Here is a 12,251-nt window from a genome sequence, read left to right as displayed (position 1 = left end):
GCCAAATACTATACTACCACTGATGTTATTAAAGCTAAATTAGGAAGAAGGCCTAGCTATTTGTGGAGAAGCTTATTCCATAGTATCTGGATTATTAAAAAAGGAAGTTGTTGGGAAGTAGGGTTCATATGATTAATATAAGTATATATAAAAGTATTCATATGATTAATGATGATAACCATGAAATAAACCTTAGCAACAGCAAAATACTAATAGTGATTTCAAAAACCCCAAGGCTAGCCATTTCTAAGTCAAAGGGAATAGCAATAAAAACATAAAAGACCAAAGATTAAAAAGACTACTATTATTGGTGATCTGGGTAGCCTTAATAGGCTTAAAGCCCACATTTAACTTTTTTTTATTATATGAGAAGTTTCTTTTTGAAAAAATAGAATTTATTGGAGACAAAATTAGTTTTGGAGGATATTTTTTCTCTTCCAAAACTGAAACTAAACAAACACTAAAGTTACTAGATCAACATGAAAAATAAGTTTAATAATTATCAAAAATAAATTTACTTTGTTCATGGATTTATGTGTGTTTAATAAAATTATATGTTCTTCCAATTATTATTATTTTTTTGAAAATGTCAAAATCAGTAAAAAAAAAAAAAAACAAGGCACAAGGCATGTCAATACAATTTAGGAGTCATTCTTAAGTATTATGAATCTTACCGGTTCATCAGAATCAAAAGTGGGCCAGAGACTTCTTGTACAATGTTGATGATGAGGAGGGGATGTACCTGTAAGGCGTTTCGATGCTAAAGTAAATAGGAGCACATATACGTTAGAATGTTTTTTAGGATTAGAATTGAATTTCTAACCCTCTCAAATGATAAAGTATTTAGAATTTCCCCAGCGCATGGCCATTGGTCATTATTTTGAGTTGGACATTGGTGACTCAGGCCCAAAATAGGTGACTGCCAAGAATTTCTGTGTGAAAGCATGGTCAGGCGAGTATGCCCGATGTCTTGGATGTGTTGCTCAAACAAGGAGAAACTAGTCATTGGCGCGAGGAGGAGAGTGGTTTGAGGGAAGTGGTGATCTAGGTGTCTCGGTGAGCCATCCGGTCACACGTTCTCTACAGAGGGACAGAGGGAGAAATACTTTATGTTGTTGCCCCTTACTGGTTGGGCCAACTCTGTTGGACCGTCTAAGACTCAGAGATGGATTGGGCCATGCTCAGCCATTGAGCCAGTCCAGAACAGTTACAAAGAATTTTGGATTCCCTAAAAAAAATCGTTTGAAGTTTTAGTTCCACGAAAAATTCTCTTCCAATTTTTGTCATTGTGTTGTTAAAAAAAATAGTGTTGTAACAAAACAAATAATCACATTGCATGGTCAAAGTGACCTTTTCTGAATAACATATCATCTTTAAGACTTCAAATATCATTTACTTAATAACACAACAATTTAATCTTTAGCTTAAAGTTATAGATAAATTAACAATAAGTTATTAAACTAATGGTATTTTAAAATTTTATCAATAATATACTTAAAAAAGTCATTAGAAACATAAAATATGAACTTTTGTAAAAGCAGTAGAGTATAATTAGCAACAAAAACTGTACATCACCAATACCACGTTTAAATGTATACATAACATATACAACTCACATTTTTAACACTAATTATAAATTTAAAAATCTAATTATTTTAATAAAAACTAAATGGTCTCAATTTTCTCATTACATATGAATGTAGACAACCCTTAAAATCATTAAAAAGATGAAGAAAAAAAAGGATAAAAATGTTAAAAGATAAAAAAAAAAACTTCTCATTTTGAAAAACCTCTCACAAGATGCCAATAAAAATAGCAAATGGTTTTTCTATTCCTATAAAAATTTTACATTCTTAGTTGTGCCCTAAACAATGGGCCTTTACACATGTTTAGTCCTTCACTTTACATCATCATTATATCATCACTTCCTTAAACAATGCCTCCTTTATAACCTAACCTTTCCATCCCATCTTGTGATCACTCCTCTCACAATTGAAACATTTCTTCCTCAAAATGGTCAAGTGTGCAAACCTAACAAAGCTAACCTCCGCATTCAAAAGATGGCCTTCATTGACCAAACTAAGCTTCATGTCTTCCACCTCCAAGCAGAAGGACCATGAACCAAAGCTTCATGTTGTCTATGTCGGAAAGTCGAGGCGCCGATATCTCGTGAACTCGAAGGTTTTTCAGCACCCGGTTTTTCAGGAGCTGGTTGATAGGTCTTGTTGTGAAGATGGTGTTGTGGTTGTTTCTTGTGAGGTTGTTTTGTTTGAACATTTGGTGTGGATGCTTGAGAGTGCTGAAAGTGATGAGACACAGTTGGGATCCATGGATGAACTTGTTGAATTCTACCATTGTGGTGCTTGCTGATGGATGCATGATTATGGTTTGTTCGCTAGAGAACAATATTAGTAAGTAACGTATTTCAATTGTTTTGTATTTGCATGGTGATGTAAACAAGAAAAAAGAAAGTGAATTGGTTATTTTTTATTTTTTAAGGTCAAGTGAATTGGTTATTTGGGTGAATTGAAGTGGTTTTATTTTATATACTATTATTATTATTATTATTATTATTATTATTATTATTATTATTATTATTATTATTATTATTATTAGTATTATTATTATTATTGTAGTGAACATTACTTGAGTTAAATTTGAATTATGTGGAATGAGGTATTTTTTTACTTTTTATTTTTTGACAATGGTACTTTTTTACTTAATGTGTTATGAGTTATCTATTTGATGTTTTGAATTTGTTCCATAAAAACTATGAGCTAAGAATTTGTCTTTTTATTATTAAAAAATTGTTTGAGAATATTAAATTCTATATAATAAAAGACTCTAGATACATTTGATATATTGAGAAGTGAATTTAATTCTACGATATTACTATTCTCCTTATCTAATTATAAAAGAGGAGGATTTAAGAAGTAATTTATTTATGATCTAGCAAGAAAAAAAAAACAGATTTGAACAATATTAAATACAACTGTTATAATTAATCAAAGATCCATCCAGTTCATAAACTGGCAAGCACAAGAAAACATTAAACTTTTCAAAAGTTTCCATAATTCTCTACGATATAACCGTTATAATTTTCCAAAAATTTAGGTAAACCACAATTACTTGATGGATCATATAATTTTTTTCTCAAAATCCATCTATGGGACATGTTTGTTCTAGTTTTAAAAAATAGGTTTTTTTTTTAATTTTTAAAAATGATTTTTATAAAAATGTGCTTTTTTAAATATTAATATATATATATATATATATATATATATATATATATATATATATATATATATATATATATATATATATATATATATATATATATATATATTTTCTAAATTGAAATATTAATTTTGACATCCTATGATATAAACATATATTATTCAAGATCAAAATATAGTTAAAATCAAAAAAATTTAAAAAAGTTATAAAAGATTATTTGAAATAGCTTAAAAATTAAATAATTTTTTAAAATTTTAATATTAAAAAAATTTTCAATAAAATGATGAAATACCTACGATAATATTTTAATAATAACTATTCAAATTAATTTTTTATTTAAAAAAATTATAATTTTTTTTGAAAAAAATATACAACATTATAAAAATTATTTAAAAAAAAAAAAAACCCACTCGTCTATACAGTGATCAAGAGCAATTTTATTTTTCATATTATCTAAATTTTATGATATAAATTTGTTTTTTAGACAAAAACATGTTCAGAATGGATATATACCAATCAAAATTTTACTTCTAGAAGATCATATTACAATCTTATACGTCTCTTATACACTACGCAAAATTTCAATTTTGTCTCCCGCTTTTGTAGATACACATCCGGAAGCACCTCATATTTTAAAAAAATTTGATTCCTTCCGTAGATGCATCTACGAAAGCGTATAAAACAAAAGAAAACACAATTAATTTCACCTTATTTTCAGTTTAGCAATACTTCCGTAGATGCATCTACGGAATATGGTGAAAATAGAGCGTTCCGTAGGTGCATCTACGGAACAGTCTGCTATTTTTTGAATTCATGTCATTTTCATTCAGAAACTTCATTTTTAAAGACATACATTTTCAGATTCAATAATGCATTTTAAAGACAACAGTAGGTAGACCAATAGAAATATAATATATATAAATAATGTCGGTCAAAGTGTCGAGTACATCATCAAATACATACAAAAATGAAATATAAATACATCATCAAATACATACAAAAATGAAATATAAATACATCATCAAATATAAATACTGAGTATGTTGAGTATCATCTCGCGCATCTCCTCTACCTCCGCCTCCGCATCCAACAAGGGCTCTGCTGGCTTTACCCCTAACGTCAAGTGTTCCACGGGTCCTGGCACGATGTCGAGGGTACAGAAATGCACTCTCTGACAACCTGATCATATCATCCAGCACACGCCTATAAGCAGTCTCCTCAGGGAATAAATCCTCTGCATTGGGTGCTTTCGTATATGGATCTACGGAAGTACCTTTGTTTCAAAAATATTGGGTGCTTCCGTAGATGCATCTACGGAATGCTCTAATGTTCATCTCTTCCGTAAATGGATCTACGGAAGCCACTGAAACCAGAAAAACGCAACAATGGCATAACTCCATTGTTCAATCACCAAAATGTCCATTTTTTGTGGCTTGATCGTACATTTTAAACCTAAAACATTACTACATTGTCTACGAACACTATTTTTAAACCTATCTAATCATTTTTACACCTAAATATTAAATTATAATTCGATTTCACAAATACTCTAAAATAACTCGAAATATCGAAAACTTACCGATTAAATAGAGATTTGAATTTGATGGAATGTGTTGATATTTGATGTTGACAATGTAGGTCGAGCTCGGGAGAAAGAAATGTGAAGTTTGAAATTTAGGGTTGAGAGAGTTTGAGAGTTGAGAGTTTGAAATGAGGAGAATGAGGGAGAGGAAGGGTCTGGCGCGAGGTATAATATCAAATCATTCTGTAGATGCATATACGGAAGTCTTCTGCATGTTCAACTACGGAACAAAACAACGTTAAACAAAAAAAAAAGGTGCTTCCGAAGATGCATCTACGAAAGCACGATGACAGTTTTGTCAATTCAGTGATGTGCCTCATACCTTGGTTAAGAAATTTCCATATTTATTGCTAGGGCCCATGTAAAAAATTCAAAAAAATAAATGTTAAAAAAATAAATTTTAGAAATCAATACGCAACTCAATACACAGTTTTCAAAATAAATTTTTTTATATTTAATTTCTTAACTTGTACATATTCTTAGAAGACAAGTATAGATTTCTAAAAAACTAATAATGCAAACTTTTTAAATTTCAACAACTAAATTACTCTTCCGAATTATAAAAAAATACAAGTGTTAACTTTTTATTAAATGTGTTATTAATCTCTCCAAATCTATAAATTTTTGGTTTTAATTCTTCTAATTTTTTATTTGATATAGGAACTTTAAAATTTTTGTTTACTTTGTGTTTGTTACTTATCATTTGGTTTTAGTTCTTACAAAACTAAATAAAAAAATTACAAAAACTAAAATAAAAAAAGTGATATGTTTGCAAGAGTTAGATATTTTATTATAGTACACTATATGTTGTCTTTCTAAATTTCCCATTGCATGTAACAATTAAGTTTTATCCATTAATCGATAATGTCCACATCCATTGAATCTTTCAAAAATATGAATTTTTACTATACTCTTTTTGTCAATCATAAGGATATTGGTTAAAAAAAAGTGATTGGAACTAAAACAATTATATAAAATCAATTTATAGAATGAGGATTCTTCTCAATTATAAGTACATGTTCACATGATATATTATATTTTGATATAGTAAGAAGTGTTTTAGGTTATTTAGTTCTTTTGAAATGATAAACTATTCAATGATGGTTGTAAGGGAGTGGAAGATGTGGTTGAGTTATTAAAAAATACATCATGTAAGTGGTTTGCTACGAGAGTAAGAGGGCATAAAGAACATGATTGGTTGGAGTGGATTACTAATCCAATGAAGTGTGTTTGGAAATTTTTAGCTTGGTTGACATGGTAGTAGGAATTTTTAGAGGAAATTTTTTAACACACCCTTATGTCTTTTTAAGAGGTTTTTGGTGAAAACTTAAAAATATCTCTACTATTCGGATATGTATATCCAAACTCAACACATTAATATTTAAAGGGGGTATTCAGATATGTATGTTCGAAACAATCTTTTTGTCGAGATAAGGGGAGTTTCACATGTGCATCTCTGAATCAACTCCATAATTTAAATTCGGGGGTTTTTGGAGTTGCAAATCTAAATCGGTTTAAATGTATATTTTGGCAGAACCCCTCATTCTCTCTTTTTCAAGAGTTGAGTTCAGAAACTTTAAGCAAACACCCAAATATCTCTTTTATAAACTCTGAGCAAGTTACTAAAGCATCTGAGCAAATTTCTCTGAGACTTTCAAGAATAAAAACTTATTTCAATTCGTTTCAACAACTCTCCAAAACTCTGAACTTGAGTAAGTTTGTTTGAATTCATTGTTCTACTTTGCATGTGTATAATAGGTTATTTAGAATCATTTAAATTCAGTAGGTTGGAGTATAACTTGTAAAATGTGGTTATTTGGCTGTGATAATGAAGTTTTTGGGTGATTTGTGGCATGAAACCTCAACTCCCCGAAAATGGCAGTCGCAAGTGTTTTCGAATGTGATTATCTGAAAACCCCTTTGAGTAGTTTCTGATAAGGATATATGAAATTATGCCTAAGTAGTTTTTTTTTTTAAAAAAAAAAATTAAAACTTGTTCCTTCCTTTTGAGTAATGATTATTTTTTCCAGGAAAATGGCTGAGAACTCAAACAACAGATTGGGACTTGGCAGGTTAAGCCACACTGCCTCCGTTCGGCGTGAGAGAGTTGAGCTGTCTACTAGGGGTCGAAGAAGGGAGCAGGTATCCCAGGAGGAAGTGGTAGGAGCATCTACTTCAGCTCCAAGGAGTCGCTGGTCTCATGCGCCTTGTCTCGGGATGTTAAGCAGGAACCCGAGGATGTTGATGTTCAGGCTGCACAGGAAAATACGAAGTATCCAAGAGGGGCCTCTGACATCTCCATTTTGATCTATTACAATGATCATGCAGCTCGACATGTTTGGGAGGGAGAGGTATATTTTTATTACACTTTTCATTTAAATGATTTACGAACAAATATGTTAACGATTAACATTGATATTGATAATTTTTTTACATGAACGACTGCCCATAAAGTCTGTGAACCACACGCGGAAAATATTTGATCTACATCATCCTCATGAGGATTGTCTCATGGAGGCCATTCTTGGCTCCGGACTTGTCGGACTTTGTTGTTCCGGCTACATTACTATTAGTCACGGCATGCCGGGGGCATTTGCTGAGAGATGGCACAAGGAGACGACATTTTTCCACTTTCCTGTTGGGTAGATGACGATCGCATTTGATGACATTGCATGCATGCTACACCTTCCTATCAGAGGGGTGTTACTTAACCACTCCAGATCAGTCATAATGATGCGATTGAATGAATGGTCGACTATCTAGGAGTTCAACCAAAAAAGGCATATGAGAAGTGTTCCTCAACTAATTGGACTCATGCCAAGTTCTCATTCTTGAAGATCATATATGACGAGCACCTGGATGCGGCAGCAGATTCAGAGAGCGAGGGTAATGAGATCTTTGTTCAATACCACCGTGAGTATGCTTTGCGGTGTTACTTCACGTTCTTGGTTGGCACGTACATTTTTGTGGACAAAATTGAAACCTACATGGATGTGGCATACCTCCAGTACTTCATGAATTTGGACATTGTTAGGGAGTGGAAGTGGGGGGTCGGCTGTTTGGTATACCTATACCAAAATCTGAACGAAGCTTCTAACTAAGGACGAGGCAGCTGACAGGCTCTCACACACTACTCATGGTACCTTTCATTCCAACTACTAAATTTAATTTTCTATAAATAATTTGTTCTTACATAGGTTTTACTCATTTTTCCAGAATGAATCATTTCTCACTTCCACCGCATTCATGGTATTAATCTTGATCTGCAGAGGACATGCTGAGGGCTGCCATGTATATCTTTCACTGAGGGAATCATTTTGTGTTGCCGTTCGGGATGTATCTTGATTGGACTGTTCATGATAACATCAATTGGACGTCATTCGAGGATCATAGGGAGACTATCCCTTTCAACCTCCTCTCATTATACTCTGGGTGGTTGGCATATGAGACTAACACTATGGTTAGGTATCTTCCAGAGCGATGCATCTGAAAGTTTGGCTATGTGCAAACCATACCCAGATATCCCTTTCAAGGTGCTCCCAACTCTACTGTTCGTCGGGATCTCGATGGCTTCTTTGAGGATTTGGAGCATCAAATGGTGCCACAGGAGTATCGGATGATGTAGTTATCCAACGGTTGGCATTGTATAGAGGGATACATGACATGGTTATACACAGTGTCACACTCTATCATGATACTAGATGCTCCTAGACGTCCAACTAGGTCAGCTCACGAAGAGATCTAGGAGAACCAGCAGGCCCAAGATGACCATGCCACTGATCTCTTGGCGATATGTCATCAGATACAGTTTATTAGGAAGGAGGCTTTGGACTTAGGGATCATTGATAAGGACAGTCCTGAGGCGGTGGCCATCGTAGAGAGGATGGTTAGGGAGGCATCGAGTGCAGTGAGATACAGGAAGCAGAGGAGGGGCCAGAGGGTTAGAATTAGGCATACGTAGTAGGCAATTTAATTTGAAAATTTTGGTTGGGATATCTTTTCTTGATATTGGTATTTTAAGGATTTCCAACTCCTTCAAAATTTGATAAAGATTTTTTGTTTCTATTTAGTTTGAAAGTCCATGAGTTAATCCTTGAGATGCTCCCTACCATAGGTTTGCAACTTGTATTCCACTCAATGTTTACATAATGATGAAAAGGTCTATCGATACTAGAATTTACAATATGGAAATACAAAGGTTACTTGTGGTTTGCAATTTGTGTTCCACTTAATGTTTGCTCAATTTTTTTTTTTGGATTGGTGTTTTATTTAAAGACTCATAACAAAACTTAGAGCGATCCAAAAATTGGTAAAAAAAATGTAAAAGTTATGTACCTCATCTTCTACCAATGTGATTTTAAAATGTAAAGTCGAGCGTTTTTCCGTTTAAATATACAAAATTTCTAATCGTAAGAGATCTTTGGAAATATGGTGTGTGGAAATTGAAATTTATGCGGTTAGAAAAATATTATTTAATTGGAACATTAAGAATTTGTCTATTGGTGAAAAAATCTTGTTGAAATCGGCCATGTATGTATGACTAGTTTTTCAAAAATCCTTAAAATATCATTTCTATACTAGAATCTTCCACGAATCCTACGTCGAGTTCCAAAGAATAGATTCTTGAGATTTTCACTATAACAAAACTTTTATCTCAGGTCTATCTTCCTTTATATCAATAAATCACAACTCAAAAGGCCAATTCTCTTGTATTAGAGTTACATATCAATAACGGTTTACACAAGATAACTTTTTAAGTGTTTTCTTTTTCAGAATTAAAATAATATTTAAGTGAATGTGAAAATTTGAAGATCAATACAATTTGTAAAAGAGAGGTTATTTTTAGATTTCTTGTGTGTTTTCAAATGATCACAAAGTTCCTTTTATGGTAAAACATTTTATCCAAGAAAGGAATGTTTTATGGGTCGAATCCAATCGTAATACATTCGGCGGCCGCGGTCATAAACTTCTATAACCTAGTAAAATATGCATTTTTTGCTAGATCTGAACTATAATATACTAGAACGCTTTCTTAATAGAATAATGAACGAGTTTTCCCCATAGTCAATTACACATGTGCTGTAATCAATTACACAATTGCAATCGATTAAACAAGCATTATAATTAATTAAGCTTTGGTTTTCAAAATATTTTCCTAAACCAATATGTATTTAAAAGTTTTGAAAAAATAGAAGAAGTTTGAAAATATGCAATTCCTACAATATGTATTTTGAAGTATTGAAAAATTCAGAAACAATACAATTCCTTTTCATAGTACTTTTTCATGAATCATTTTCTTGATTTATTGCAAATTACTCTGATTATTTTCAAACATTGTTATGATTTCCAGAGGATTTTTTTTTACTATAAATTGCAGAATTTTCCATATTGCATGACACATTCTTTATGATTTTACTATTTTTCAAGTGTCTTTAACATTTTAACAAAAAATATTCATGCATAATTTTCATTTTAATGTGATTTTTAGAGAAATACATGAAAAATTAAATGTCTATATCAAATTAATTTATTCATTGTAAGAGAAGATTGAATTTCATATCTCATGATAATAGCAAAATCTCAAAGTTGATCAAGGTTGCTACAAAGTCTGTCTGCAATATTTTTCATACTAATTGTTGTATATTTCACCAAGTGTGTGGTGAATTTTATCTATAAGAAACTTGTTGTGCTTATTACAAATGTTTTCAAATAGGGGGATTGTCTTTCTATTTGCCAGAAAAAATTATTTGAATTAGAGTGATTCAAATTCCACCATAGTTATTGGTGTGTTGTAAAATCAAGGAAGTGGTGTGCTTCTTTGTTGTTAATTGAAGATTGTTGGAGAAGTCTTGATGTGAGACTTGTAAAAGATCTAACAATAGTTAAAATACCTCACGGCGTGTGAGGGGACTAGATGTACCTTGGGTTGATAAGGGGAACTGATATCCTTGTGTTAATTTTCTTTGTTGGACTTTATTTTTCCAGTAATATCGTTCATCTGTTCATCATATTTTCTGGAAAAAATTAAAGGAGCCATAAAATCTCAAAAATAATCGTAAAATTCTGAAAATCTATTTCACCCCTATTAGGTTATGCACTTAATATTTACATTTTGCATCAGAGCATGTTATAGGTTTCTTTCTCCTTAGATTTAGAAGATGGATTTCGCAAATCCGATGTTTAGAGACGGTGGTAGCAACAATAAGCCTCTTTTTGTTTTGTGGTGAATATTATGATTTTTAGAAGATCCACATTCAAGCACATCTGGAAGCATAAGGAGAAGAAATTTGGAATGCTGTAAAAAAGGTTGTTTGTTTCCATAAACGTTTACAATGGCGTTGGTATACCCAAGAATAAAATTTCGTGGACTGGTGATGAAATGAAAAAAGTTCTCTATGACAAGAAAGAAAAGAATTGATAAGTGCCAAAATGTACTTATTTTGTGTATGTAAATAGTGGCACTTATCGATACTTTTGTTAATACCGTTTGAATAATTCCCCGTTTTGTGTATAAATACGTATACTTTGTGAATAGTTGTATTTTCATATACTTTTATACCATTTGATAGTTTTTCCTGTGTTTTGTAGGTAGTTATGCATATTGGAGCCTTGAGGAATAAAGTGTCAAAGGCACGGCTTCGATTTTGCAGTTTTTGTGCAAGCCCGCTTAGCCACCGTCAAGCGGACTTCCATAGGCTCAAATTAAGGATGACCAAAATCATAATTTTGGTTTCCATTCATTCATTATTGTATAAATCATTGAATAAGCTTTCCAACACTTCAAACCGGGCACAATTCGGAGTTACGGTTCTCAACTTATGGCGAAAACAAGATTTCACTTTAGTGTCAGCCGCTAAGCGGGAGTACCTTTGCTGAGCGACCATGACAGATAGAAGCTCGTTAAATAGGGGTAAAAATCACATTTTTAGGTTATGGTTTTGGGGTATTTGTTCCCAACTCCATCAACCTTCATTTTTCGGATAGATTAGCTTAGAAAACAACTTCGGAGGTTGCATTTGGATGATTGGGGGTGGATTGAGCATCAAACGGAGCTGACAAACCGGGAGATTTTTGGTTCATTTCTCTTCTTCTTTGTGTATTTCTCTTTGGTTGGGTTTTGTTTGTATATTTACTTGAATCTTATGTATATTTACCGATTATAATGTTATGTTTAACTTGCTTTACAAATATGTGTTGATGTTGTTCTGGATTTTTGCTCTATGCTGGGGATTTGGGTTGCTTTAGAGATAAACTTCTTGAATCCCTATCTAGGATGATAATCTGTTGGTTCTGAACTCTAGAGATAGATTTAGAGCTAGCATTCACTGTGGGTATCTGTACTTAATGCTTTCGTGTTTGAGCGGCGCACGAGAGATCGCCGACGCGAGAATATGGATGTTCTTGCGACTTCGCGTTAGAGATAACCTTAGTT

The 12,251-nt window shown here is 32.3% G+C and overlaps 2 protein-coding genes across 2 annotated transcripts; both read left to right on the top strand.

Moving 5' to 3' along the window:
* Positions 1 to 2,013: 2,013 nt before the first annotated feature.
* Positions 2,014 to 2,410, top strand: LOC131618215 (auxin-responsive protein SAUR78-like). Its single transcript, XM_058889481.1, has one exon. It carries the CDS (start codon positions 2,014 to 2,016, stop codon positions 2,368 to 2,370), a length of 357 nt encoding a protein of 118 aa, XP_058745464.1. The 3' UTR covers positions 2,371 to 2,410.
* Positions 2,411 to 6,853: 4,443 nt separating this feature from the next.
* On the top strand, positions 6,854 to 7,465 carry LOC131619957 (serine/threonine-protein phosphatase 7 long form homolog). Its single transcript, XM_058890996.1, has 3 exons — positions 6,854 to 6,961; positions 7,048 to 7,170; positions 7,274 to 7,465. The coding sequence occupies exons 1-3, from the start codon at positions 6,854 to 6,856 to the stop codon at positions 7,463 to 7,465; spliced, it is 423 nt and encodes a 140-aa protein (XP_058746979.1).
* Positions 7,466 to 12,251: the final 4,786 nt, after the last annotated feature.

The sequence above is a fragment of the Vicia villosa genome, linkage group LG7 (assembly GCF_029867415.1).
Source record: "Vicia villosa cultivar HV-30 ecotype Madison, WI linkage group LG7, Vvil1.0, whole genome shotgun sequence".
Classification (NCBI taxonomy): domain Eukaryota; kingdom Viridiplantae; phylum Streptophyta; class Magnoliopsida; order Fabales; family Fabaceae; genus Vicia; species Vicia villosa.
This window is presented reverse-complemented; position numbering and strand designations above follow the sequence as displayed.